This window comes from Carcharodon carcharias, chromosome 21 (assembly GCF_017639515.1).
Source record: "Carcharodon carcharias isolate sCarCar2 chromosome 21, sCarCar2.pri, whole genome shotgun sequence".
NCBI lineage: Eukaryota > Metazoa > Chordata > Chondrichthyes > Lamniformes > Lamnidae > Carcharodon > Carcharodon carcharias.
In genome coordinates, this window is record NC_054487.1 from 52,374,042 (window position 1) to 52,387,879 (window position 13,838).

The 13,838-nt window shown below is 40.5% G+C and overlaps 1 protein-coding gene across 1 annotated transcript in view; it reads right to left on the reverse strand.

Moving 5' to 3' along the window:
* dock4 (dedicator of cytokinesis 4) overlaps window positions 1-13,838 on the reverse strand; it is a 378,537-nt gene that overhangs the window by 105,217 nt on the left and 259,482 nt on the right. Inside the window, exons 28-31 of the mRNA XM_041215897.1 lie at window positions 9,122-9,197; window positions 3,804-3,904; window positions 3,581-3,639; window positions 3,336-3,484 (exon numbers count right to left, since the gene is read on the reverse strand). Of these exons, the coding sequence (XP_041071831.1) occupies window positions 3,336-3,484; window positions 3,581-3,639; window positions 3,804-3,904; window positions 9,122-9,197 (385 nt within the window). The remainder of the gene's footprint in view (window positions 1-3,335; window positions 3,485-3,580; window positions 3,640-3,803; window positions 3,905-9,121; window positions 9,198-13,838) is intronic.

Sequence of the window (13,838 nt, forward strand, 5' to 3'; positions counted from 1 at the left end):
AAGACCATCTCCATCGATTCAACTGGCCTTGGCCTCAGCAGAGAGGGCCCGTATTCTGTCCGGAATATTCTCGTTGGCGTGCAAAGAGTGCCCTCAATAAGCATTTTAATTGACTTAATTGACTACACTTGCTGACCAGCAAGTAGCCATCACCACCCACCACTTCTCAGATGCAGCTGGAGGCAGGAACATGTGGCAGACCAGTACACGCATGTTGATAGCATGAAATTGCAGGTATGACCACCTTCAAGTCCACCTCCTCTTTGCTGTGAAAATCCAGCCCAACGGTTCAGAGCATGAATAAATCCAGTTTTAACTTGTGTCAAGACTTCAGAAAGGGCATGGAAACTATTCTGTCTAACATGGAAAAATTGGTCTGCTCGGTGAACAGTGGCATCCAACATGATGCAGCCTATGTTGACAGCTAATACCACTGCCATGGTAGCTTAGAAGACTCCAATCATAAGGGTTCCCAGTGTGCCCACATCACTCCTGCAAGCACAGAGTACAAATGCTGAGGCACATTCCCCAGAATAATGGACTCAGCTCCATAGGAAAGATACCTATAGCCGCTCGAGTTCTCTCAAATTATCTCAAATGTCTTCAATGGAAGGTCAATAACCTACCAACATCTCAATTTATAACCACTGGAAAACAGTTTGTAGGAGCACAAAGATAAATAAACAAGCACATAGGACAGGCACTAGGGGCTTGCACAAGGGCGATTTATATTTTTTTCTGCTAACTATTGACAACTGGAATTAAGTAATTTGAAAAAATTGTTTTTAATTCTGGATTGGTATTGGTGTTTGTATTTATAATGAAGTGAGAGTAAGACCTGTGAAGCTGGACTGAAGGATGAAAAATCAGATGTAAATAGTAAGTAAGATAGTGATAAGGATTGGGGAACTATTGTTGTGTCGATATGTGTCCAATTGTACCCCTCTTGCAAAGTACCATGGCACCTTTTATTACCTTAAAGTACTTTATAAATTCAAGATGCGTAAATGCTAGGCAGGTGATGGACAGCATGTAAGGCAATGGGTGCAGTCTAGTGCAATTGGCACACTGTAGAACAACAATAAATGAATACAGCACCTTAACATAATGAAATGTTCCAAGGCACTTCACAGGAGCATTATAAAACAAAGATAACTCTGAGCCACAAAGAGATATTGGGTCAGATGACCAAAATTTTGATCAAGGTAGGTAGGTTAAGGAGTGCATTCAAGGAGGAATGTGAGAAACAGAAGCAGAGAGATGGAGGGAGGGAATTTGAGAGCTTGGGGCCTAGGCAGTTGAAGTCATAGGCACCAGTGGTGGAGTAATGATGATTGAGAATGCATAAGAGGCCAGAATTAGGGGAGCACAGATATCTGAGGGTTGAAGGAGATTACAGAGATAGGGAGTTGGGAGAGACCATGGAGGGATTTGAAACAAGAAAGAACATTTAAAAATCAAGACGTTATAAGACGTTATAAGGTGCTACATAGGAGCATTATAAGACCAAAATTGACACTGAGCACTGGGGAAAGAAAGAGTGGACTAATTGGATAGCTCCTTCAAAGAATCAACACAGGCTGTATGATTCCATGAGAAGGTATGCAAATCTATAGCTTAGAGTGTGAACAGTTGAAGACATGGTTGCCAATGGTGGGGTGAAGGAAATCAGGGATGTACAAGAAAACCTGCAAAGTTGGAAAAGCCAAATTGCACTCCAATCCAATTTGCTCTGCCCAAACAAAAGTTAAGGGTAGGAGTGACCTACACAGCCACAGGCCTACTGAGAGGCTCAAGTTGTGGCTGAAGTAGATGACAGTCTTGAAGTGGCTATGTTACTTCTCAGTGAAGTTCATATGGAGACACTTCATGAAGACCAATTTTGGATATTGTCTCCTGCACAGATACTCCTTCTCTCTTCTTTGCTACTCCCCTTCTCCTCCAACGTCAAAGGCAGCCCTATCAGACCACCCATGATTACTGTAAAGCAGTATAGTAGTACTGTAATCACCAGCCTTCAATAACAAGCCAGCAACTAAACTGTGCATAACAGCAAACATGGGATCCTTATTTAATTTTTTTTACTGAACATTCCCCATGGCCCAGCTGGGAGGACCTGTTCCTGTTGATCAGTTTTTAAAAAAAATATTTGTTCATGGGGTGTGGGTGTCATTGGCAAGGCCAGAATTTACTGCCCATTCCTACCTGCCCTCAAAGTGGTGGTAGTGAGCCACCTTCTTGAACCGCTGCAGCCCACAGTTACACCCGCAGCACTATTAGGGAGGGAGGGAAAGGAATCTGACTGTGCATTCTAAGCTTTGAAGTACTTGAGGTTGCAAAATAATCTGTTCTTTGCCTAGATGCTTTACACTTGGTTAAGCAGCTATATGCTTAGATCATCTGGAACAGCTTCCAGAAATCGAACCTCTAACATTCGTTGACTTAAACTAGAAATCTGTTACATTTTCCCCTTTTAGTCCCAATTTCCAAACATCCTCTAGGCTCAATGGCTAACACTCAAAAAAACTTTCTGCAACTGTTTTCAGTTTTGCCAGGTCACTTAGGGCATGAAGTCACAAGCAACAAGGTTTGTACATTTTACAATTTTATGGTCCACACCATCCTTTTGATCCATATGAGAAAATACTGCGAGTGTTTTGTGCTAAGTGATGGCATCAATCTTACACATCTAAAAATTAAAGAATTAAAAAATACACTACACGTGAACAAAAATGCATCAGCTGTGTCACAAGGATGTGGAAGATAAAGATAGTGGGACTCCATATTTAAAATAAAAAGCAGCTTCCAATATGATTAGTGAGTATTTTCGGTGAACGATTGCTCAAATAATCACAAACATATTGTATATATTTGAACATCTGAATAATGAACTGCAATAAGCAGGTCTCTAAAGTAAAATACATAAACACAAGCAGCCTTCATGCCAGAGACTGAAAAACACCACCTCCACCATCCTCCCCCTCTCACAGTATGAAAGCAGAAAGCACACCCATAGACATTTCAAATTTTAACCACATAAAAGCCAGCATGCGAGGAAATCTGAAATGTTATTAATTTTCAATCTGCAATAATAGGTATAAATATGTTGCAATACTAATTTTTATATACGTTTGAAACTGGTTATATTATTTTTACATTATTTTTTTGAAATTTAAAATGTCACCCATCTCAAAAATGGGGTAGTACAGTACAACGGATTTACCACAAATGTAACCAACCTGAAATAATATTTATGGATCAGTTGGAATGTGGCCTATATTCTATAAACTTTGCAATGAGTTCTTTTTGAGGGTGGTGAATTTATGGAGCTCTACCTGTTTGAAATTTCCAGTACGCCTCTGCTCCCAGTCCATCATGTCATGAAAAATTGGAATCATCACATTTCGAAGGTCGGCCTGGGGTACAAGAGTAACTTCTAAAAATGGTCCAATAAGTCCAGGGATAAAGTGAAGCTTGTGCTCTCCTATAATATGATCAATAATGATTATTTGTATATAAGCAATTCACATTATACTGTACATTTAGGCAACTCAGAAAATACAACACTGCTGGACTTTACCTAGATTTTGCCACATGCTGAAGATTTCACATCCCATCATCACCCTCATGTCTCCATATCTGTAATTTAATTTGAAAATCTAAGATGATGAACAAAAAAAATCAACAAGTGGAACCCTAAATAGTAGAAGTAATTCATTTCCAGTAACCAAAGAATAATTATGGGATTAAAAAAAAACATGTATAGCTTTTGTACTTAAACAGAACCAGATAATGCAACTTACTTTTCTAGAACTTTTTTCCTTTTTGAAGGTGAAAACAGCTCCAGTTGAAGGCAAGGCTGATTGATAAATATTACTGCCAAATAGAAATAAGAATCCCATACCTACGGAAGATGAATTCTTTAATTACATGCAGATTTAAAACACTACAAAAGATGAAGCTACAGAGAGATTGTTTTATGTTCATTTAGACTGGTAACCAATGTGATAGCAATGCAGTATAATAGGTACATATATTTACACTAATATATGAACTCTTAAAGCCTTTTTATGCATCACTAAGTGCAAAGTTTCTAGATCTAGATGAACTAACAGCTTAAAAAAGGTTAAAGTTACAAAACTTACAAATGTACACAGAATTATACATTTACTGGTGAATTTGCACAGAATCATAGAATTGGACATGACAGGAGGTGGCCATTCAGGCCATAAAGTCTCTTTGAAAGGGCTATCTAATTAGTCACACTCCCTTGAAAGCATCTTACATGGCACTTTTCACTAAGTTGGGTGAGAGGCGGCTTTAGAATGATAGGATCCATAAGGGTGCTGCATATTATTGTGCTGCTACAACAGACAGGCTCAGCTAACCTCCCTCTTTACATTTTCAAAGCCTAACTGTTGGAGGCAAATACAACTCATAATCGGGCAAATTAAACCACTATTTAGTGAGGGACACTTGCTGATTCAAAGGTGTTTGTAAGCTTATGGTTCCCAGCCTGATTTAAAGCTGGATTGCCTACAACACAATGGAATGTTTCAGTGGAATTCATTGCTTGATAAATTCTTGTGACAGAATCAGAATCTCTCAGTGCAGAAGAGGCCCTCCTGCCCATCGAGTCTGAACTGACACATGAGAAACACCTGACCTACCTACCTAACCCATTTACCAGGACTTGGCCCATAGCCTTGAATGTTACGACGATAACATGAAATGGCTAACTTTTTAAAGGTTTTACCTACACATTTCTGGAACTTTGAATATATTGCCTGAAATGTGACATATGCTTCAAGTTTTAACAGAGACTCATACATCTGTGTACATTTGTATAGCACTGCATAGACAGGGTTGTGAAACTTTTACCACAAAAAGATGCATTTATGTGAATGAATGTAAAGGGAGACAATGCTACAAGCAGCTCCAGTCCTCTTCAAAATATTGAGCAAATATGAATTAAACTTTTTGTTATTAGCAGTTTTCAGCACTCATGCCTTGAAAACAAAATCACTCGCATTCTGTTTTTTAAAATTAATTCATGGGTGTGGCCTTCGCTGGCTGGGCCAGCACTTATTTCCCTTCCTTAGTTGCTCTGGTTCAGGGGCATTTTAAGAGTCAACAACATTGCTGTGGGTCTGGAGTCACACGTAGGCCAGATCAAGTAAGGATGGCAGATTTCCTTCCCTAAATGTCATTAGTAGACCAGATGGGCTTTTACGACAATCGACAATGGTTTCATGGTCATCATTAGATTACAGCTTTTTATTGAATTCAAATTCCACCATCTTCCATGGCGGGATTCAAACCCAGGTCCCCAGAGCATGACCCAGCGAAAATACCACTAGGCCATCTTTTCTACGTATTCACAAAAATGTGAAACAAAAGTAAATGTTGGAATTAAAAATGAAGCACCCAAAAACTCAAATCTTTACAGTGCAATGAACTGGTACTTGAACCCATTTATTTGAATCCAACTTCATGATTCTCTAAGTGGTGAGGTCTGATTCAAACACGAAGTGGATTGAAAATAACCTTTTGGTTATTCTCGTCACTGCAACAACTCAACAATGAAGCCATCCATAAATGCACTCCATTCTAATAATGTTAAGCATATCATCAGTGGATAACTGATAATTGCAATGTCATTTCTCAAACTTAAAGAAATAATCTGCTGGGAAAGTTCCTGTTTAACCAGTGCTTTGGTAATTAGTTATTTTCTGCACAAAGTTCAGTTCACATTTATTTTGTGCTATTTTTAGTACAATGAACTCTGCTAGAAAGATCCTGGTTCATCAATCTTACAAACGTTACTGTCTCATGCAAGTTAAAGGTGCATTTTCTCTGTGTGAAGCAGTTTCACTTTGCATTTACAATATAACTGTACTGTTGGTGCAATCTGAATCCAGAATGAAGGCATGACCTGACATTGAGATGAAGCTGAGCTGAACTTTCTGGGCTAAATATTGAAAGTCTGTCAGAGGCAGGAACAGAGGCAGGCAGGCCTGAAATTTCCTGGCACTGGTTCGTGCGCTGGTATGCTGCCATTTCTCCTCCTCTGGGCAATCTTTAAGGGGACAGGGCATGGGCTACCCACCCGCAAGCAACAAGTACCTTGTCAACATAATAAAAAACCTATTAAGGCCATCTGGCACCCAGAGCCCAGCAGACCCCAGGGGCCTACAACCCAGGATCAACTTCAGGCGTGCTCCCCCGCTCCCACCTCTCCAGTCCCATATCTACATGGCCACAGCTACAAAACACCCTGTGGAGGGGTTGCCTCTCCACAATGGTGGCCCGGCAGCTATGGCTATTTCTTTTTTAGACATCTGTAAGGAGTACTAGGACAGCACCTCCATCTCAAGGCGCCTTTTCTTTCCAGTATCTGCAACTGCAGACTGCAGTGCCTTTAGTGCTGGAGGACATCCTACTGGCCTGCCAGCATCTGGAGCCTGCTGTTGTCCTTAATTGGAAAGCAAACATGCCCTGCGGCCATCAATTGGCCTTTTGTTCAAAAATCGCAGCATGTCATACTGATGTCATGTGGAGTCAGAACCCAGAAATCATCCTGGTGTCAGGGTTCCAACCCAAAAACAAATATCTGGCCCCTAGTCAAGAGTCATCTTCACTTCTGAAACTTAATAGATTTTTTTTGTTATGTGGAAGCCAAACCACTTAACACTGATGTTAGTTTTGTCATGTAAATCTACTTCTGAAGATGGTTTCAGCCTTTTAGCGCATTACAATCATGCTTCCGCTCTTCAGAATCTCAGTATCTGTACAACCAAGAAGGGTTTCTAAACTTGTGATTAGATGATTACGTTAAAGTGACTGTGGTAAATTTAATCATTTGAAAATTCTTTTCAGGCATTGTTTGTTAATGATGAAACAACATTGATTTGGCTTTGAGTTTTACAACCTAACGTGTACTTTCTAAAGTTCTGCACCAAGAATTAGTTCAACACATTAAAATGTAATACATGGGTGCTATTTCATATTACTTTTCACAATGTACTGTGGACAAAGTTTGATCATAAATATTTGAATAATTTATGGTGCACTCAAAGGTGTTAAATTCAGCAACGGTCCAGCAGAATCAGTATGAAGTATACTCATCAGACTTGAAAGAGAAACTAAGTGCACAATCATATATTGAACCATAGGGTCTTTCTGCCAGTACCCTTCATGGGTTCCCTGCAGCATGCACCATTTTTAGCTCTTAAGGCAGTTGGATGATGTTCTTCCAGGCCTCTGCCACTTCACTGCTAAGAGTGTAAGAACAGGCTGGAATGAATCATCTCCAATCACTACCTGTGGGGAAATGACTCACATAATGGCACAGTTAAGATCAGTAACGTTTTAGATTCATACCCATGTCCTGCCACTCCACTGAAGCTGTATTGTTTGTGTCATCATGCCATGCTTAATGTTATTTTGAATTTTTCATGTTTCATCAACTGTGTAAAAAAGTGTCCAATGATTCTATGTTATCATCCTAATGTTTGGGCACTCCAGCAGCCTGAAAATGGTCATGGCAACCCTGTGACGGTGACACTGAACCTGTTTATACCTTTGGAGAGTTTGAGTGTTTAAATGAATATCTGCAGTTAGGATTTGCATCTTGCATTGATGGCTGTACTTGTGCAAATTTAGCAAAACAATTCTAAATATGGCACCTGAACTGTACTGCAATTCAATTGCTTTCACTTCAGTGAGTGGGTGATTCAATGCTGCAGCAGTTCTGTGTTGGTTTCAGTTAAATGCTGGAGCCAGCACAACATTCCAGATAAGAGTATGCATCATGAAGCATATTAAAACTCGTTACATAACCCCAACCCACAACCCAAGCCCGAGCTTATACATCCCAGTCACTGCGCAGATTGAAGTGTTTGCAACTAAATCTGTGACATGGTCTGTTAATGTCTACATAAGCATATCAGTGCTCTGAGAAATACAAATAAAAGGATTAACCTAGCCGGCATAAACATGTTGGCATTATTTAATTTATCCCACTTAGACTCTCACCTCACTCCCCCCCAGCCATGTACAGCAAAGATATCAGTTTTAGGCTAATAATTGCTAGGTTGCAAGGAAGGGCTAAGAAATATGGGCCCCCAATACTTATTGAGAAATGGGGAGGGAATGGGGGCACCTGAAATGCCAAGAATATGGAGGTCTCCCTGGATTTAATGTCAAGACCTCATTAGAATATTATTCAATTATCCACCAGGAGGCCAAATTGAAGGGTGACCGACAGGAAAGTTTTTTTTTTAAATACACAACAGCAGCCAGGGGGCATGGGGGATTGATCCGCCAATTGAAAAGATTGAGACTGGTAGATAAGGGGTGGGGGTAGGGGCCACAGAGGACAGTGAAGATGAGGTAAAGGTGGCTGTGAGAAGGGTACGAGATAGCGGTGGATGAAAAATCAGAGAGAGGAGGCATATCATGTCAAGTTTGCTCGATGTACTGGGAGTGGCGAGGAAGGAGTGCTGCTTCTCCTTGGCAAACAAGTAATCCTGCTAAGACACTTCGCTGCTGCACCTCCCTCTTTCCTTCAACTATTGGGTTTCCTGAACCCATGGAAACCTAGCCCACTGTTATTAAACCTAAATCATGGATAAAATCTGAGGCACGGAACCTCATTTAAGTATTATAATTACTGACCTGCCTCTCAGGAGTGGGTTACTCATTGGACTCTAAACTTGCCCCAGTTAAACTGGAAATAGACATGTTAATAGCAGGTTGGTCTTAGTACTTATAACAATTCAACACCACCGCCAACTGCACCAGTCCCACCGACCCCAAAACTGCCCATAACAGTTCCCTGGGAAGGGGTTAAAATTAATAGGTATTTTTGTCAGCTACCCCTGCAGTATTTCTTTAATTTACAGGTTTAAATTATGCCCACTGGCAAAACAGGAGTAATATCCATGAAAGAATCCCCTAAACAATACTAGCATTATTTATTACTACAATTCCTGCTCATTAGCTACATGAGACAAATCAAGCAGAACAGAAACTACAATAATAGTCATATATAAAAGCAAACGAAGCCTAAAAGCAGAGAACCACTAAGTATTCGAACCTAATATTAAAATCAGCATACCTTGAAGTCAAAGCTTTCATTTAGGAAATTCTTTCTAAGTGCATCAGAGAGATAGAGAATCGTAGTGATGATCACACTGAAATATGAGAAAAAGCAAGAATCAGCTCCTGATGTTGGGACCACTGTTACCAGCTTTACATCTTGGATTGAATTTGGCATTGAATTAAAAATATTGTACAAAGAGAAGACATCATGTTATGTTTGGTACTATAATCTGTGCTTACATTTGCTGCAATATATAGATATATCCCTTATATATTGACCACTGTAAAATTATCCTTGGATATCTATCACTTGCAGTTTGCAACAGAATCTTTGAAAGATATACTGGTGAAGAGGTTAAGTTGGTAGAAATCCATTGAACTTCTCAAAATTAAATTTGGTAACTCCCTCAAGTGTCATTATCACTCCAGCTCCACCCTATTGCTACTTCATAAGCAGAATTTTACCACACCCCCACCCCCCATCGATGGGTTTGCAGGTGGTGGGGTTCAAGGGATGGGGGGGGGGGTGGGGGCACCTCCCTCAAGGGCTCCCTTTCCACATCAGTTAACTACCACCCACCGCCAACCCAAGGCCTGCCCTTTACAGGTGCTCCCACCCCCGCATATCCTAGCCTCTTCATCGAGATCCTCTTTAACAAACCCCCCCACCCACCCTTCCCAACCTCATGCACCAATGAGCAGCCTCTTCATGCCACCTTGAGTTCAAGAGGAATCATTTTGATCAGCAATAAGAATTTTCTAAGTTGGTATTGAAATGCAATACCTTCAAAGACAAATCAAGGTAACTTTGGAGGAGTACAGTTTGGGCATCTTTTATGTTTTCACCAACTTACTTAAAACCCTGAGGTGGAAACCATATATATCTGGTCATTTGTCACTCTTTGATGCAATTATTTTCTTCATTGTTACTTTGCTTACATTAATTTTGGTCAGTTTCTGATTCAATATCAGTTTCCTTGGGACTTTCAGCATGCTGCTCTCTTCCTCTATGGCAAATATTGATGCAAAACAATTATTCATTTTTTCCACCATTTCCTTGCTTTCATTGACAATATCATTGTTATCAGTTTCAAGGAGCCTATATTGCTCCTGACTGCCCTCTTCTTCCTGATATGACTGTCAAGATTTTTAAAATCTAATCTCTGCATTTATACAAACTGCCACTTCACTCCTGTTACCAGGGGGCCAATGCACAACTTCCACCACAGTCTTATCTCCTTTTCTACCTACAAAGCCTTTACTGCCTGCTTATCTCATTATATCACCCACTTAACATTGAAATGACTTTATCCTGAATCATGAAGGCTACCTCCTCCCCTTCTACCATTTTCCCTATTTTTCACATAATCGTTATAACCAGAGTATAATTAGTGCCCAGTCCTGACTGTCTTGTGACCACAGGTTGAATGTTATTGGCTCCTGGATGACGAGATTGGAGGAAGGGAGATTGGTAAAATAGCATGGAGCTGGGTTTATGCATGCCCGTTGCTGTCTTGCTGCCGAGGAAGTTTCCCACTGGACTACAGAAAAGCTGCCCATATCATGAAGGCAGGCAGCCAATCTGCATCATTAAGTCCCCAATTACAGGCTATTTTACAGGCTGTTAGTATTTTGCTGACAGCTGGGCAGCCCCCTGCCATGTGGGGAGAGCATAAGTTTTGTGGAGGCAACTTCTTTGTCGTAGCTCAGGAGGCCATTGGAACCAGAGGCTCCATGGCCCAAAGTGAAGGCCATGGGCATTCAAGGAAGCCCTCCACAGCCTCCTTTACCTGTGATGCCCAAAGCACAATTCTTCACTGTTATGAACCTGTTTCTTTCCTATTGTTTGTTTTTGAATTATCTATCCTACCTTTTCCACCAAATCCTCCCAGCACTTCATTGATATAAATTCCTGGTCATCGCCCTATTTATCCCTTCAACTAGAAATGCCATCTTTATGTCTGTCCCATCAAATCTTTTCATGCTCTGAAAAGCCTTTCTCAGGTCACCTCTGTCTTCACTTTTCTAGAGAAAAGAGTCCCAGCCTGTTCAATCTTTCTGGATGGATATAACTTCTCAGTTCTGGTATCATCCTTGCAAGCCTTTTCCTCTGCTCCCACCAGCCCCCACCTCCCATTTTTTCCAGTGCCTTTATGTTATTATTATAACAGAACAAACAAGAAGTGTACAGGTCTACCCAGATTTTATATACCAGTTTAACAAACTCTTTGCTTTCCAATCCTATCTCATTAGAAGTGAACCCAAGTGCTTTGTTTGCTTTTTTAATGCCCTTGTTAACATATGTTGCTACATTGAGTGATATTAGCTGCACCTCTAGATTTCTTTTGATCCTCTATCCATCTGGACTCATATTTACCAAGGAGTATGTGGCCCTCAATCTTCCTGCCAAAATGTACCACCTCATGTTTATTTATATTGAAATTCCTTTGCCATGTACATGCCCATTCTGCATGTTTAATATCTTCTTGTATTTTATTGCCATCTTCCTATAAACTATTTCCCCAAGTATTAGAACTACTTTTACTGCCGCAGAAAAGAAAATGTCCCTGGGACCTGATGGCCTACACCTTAGGGGTCTAAAAGAGATAGCTGCAGAGATAGTGGATGTGTCAGCTATGATTTTCCGAAATTCCTTAGATTCAGGAATGGTCCCAGCTGATTGGAAGTTGGCAAATGTTACACCACTTTTCAAGAAAGGAGGGAGAGAGAAAACAGGCCAGTAAGCATAACATCACTTGTTAGGAAAATGCTAGAATATATTATTAACGAAGCATTAACAATGCACTTAGAAGAGCACAGTGTGATTAGAACAAGTCAGCATGGTTTTAATAAAGGGAATCCTGTTTGACAAATTTATTAGAGTTTTCTGATGATGCTACTTAATAGGCCAGAATTTTTACCTTGATGGGCAAGCAGGGCCCATCGGCTTGGTGGCGAGTGGGCAGACGAACTCCGCCGCTGAAATGGGGCCTGCCGCCATTTTGAGTGGGTGGGCCAATTAAGGCTCTGCGCTTCCTATGTGGGGGGTGGAGGGATTCCCCATCTGTCAAAGTGCGCTCTTTCGCACATGTGTGCGAAAGAGCACACTGCTCCCTGAGACTAAAGTGCTGTCTCAGGGAGATTACTGACAGTATTAAAATCTTTAAAAACAGGAAAATATTAAAATTATTAACATGTCCCCCTCATGTGACAATGTCACATGAGATGGGACATGTTAATAAGAAGCTCATAAACTTTATTGAAGTTTTTAAAAACAGACATGAAACCTCATCCCGCTAGTGGATGAGGTTTCATGTATTATCAGAAGCCCGCTGGGGCTCCTAGCCTGCCCACCAGCCTTAAGGTTGGACAGCAGGGCATTTAACAAGCTTGATTATCCTGTCAATGGCCTTAGTTGGCCAAATTGCTGACGGAAAAATTCTGCGATAAAGAGGAACCAGTAAATGTAACATACCTAGATTTCCAAAAGGCATTTGATAAGGTACCACACAAAAGGTTAATAGGCAAGATAAGGGATCATGAATTGGGGGTAATATTTTAGCATGGACAGATAGAAAGCAGAGATTGGGCATAAACAGGGCTTTTTCAAGTTGGCAGGCAGTGAATAGCGGAGGGCTGCAGCTATTTACAATCTACATTAATGATTTAGATGACGAGACAGAGAGTAATATATCAAAGTTTGCTGATGATAGCAAACAAGATGGGAAAGTAAATTTTGGAGAGGACACGGAGGCTGCAAGCAGATCTGGACAGGCCAAGTGAATGGGCCACAAGATGGCAGATTGAGTATAATGTGGGAAAGTGTGAAGTTATTCAATTTGGTAATAGGAATAGAAAAACAGAATATTATTTTTTTAAAGTATGAAATTTTTAAGTGTTGACGATCAAAGAGACTTGGGTGTGATTGTACAAGGAACGCAGAAAGTTAGCATGCAGGTGCAGCAAGCAATTACAAAGGCAATGGCATGCTGGACTTTATTGTAAGAGGATTGGAGTACAAGAATAAAGAAGTTTTATTACAATTATAGGGGGTTTTGGTGAGACCACATCTGGAGTACAATCTGCAGTTTTGCTCTCCACATTTAAGAAAGGATATACTTGCACTGGGGGCAGTACACTGAAGGTTCACTAAATTGGTCCTTGTGATGAAGTGGTTGTCCTACGATGAGAACTAAGTAAATTGTGCTTCTATTCTCTGGAATTCAGAAGATTGAGAGGGCATCTCATTGAAACCTATAAAATTCTGCAGGGACTTGATGAGGTAGGCGCTGAGAGATTGTTGCCGCTGGTTAGGGAATATAAAACAAGGGGGCACACTCTCAGGATAAAGGGCTGATAACTTAGGACTGGAAAGAGGAGGAATTACTTCACTCATAGGGTTGTGAATCTTTGATGTAGGATACACTGGTAGTAATCTTCCAAGAATCCTTAGATTCTGGAAAAGTTTCAGAAGATTGGAAAACTGCCAATGTAACGCCTTTATTCAAAAAGGGAGGGAGACAAAAGCTATCGGCCAGTTAGCTTAACATCCGTCATTGGGAAAACGTTAGAGATTATTATAAAAGAAGTAATCACAGACCGTTTAGAAATGCATAATATAATCAAGCAGAGTCAGCATGGCTTCATGAAGGGGAAATTATGCCTGACAAATCTATTCAAATTCTTTGAGGTAACAAAGAGGATAGATAAAGGGGAAGCAGTAGATGTAAACA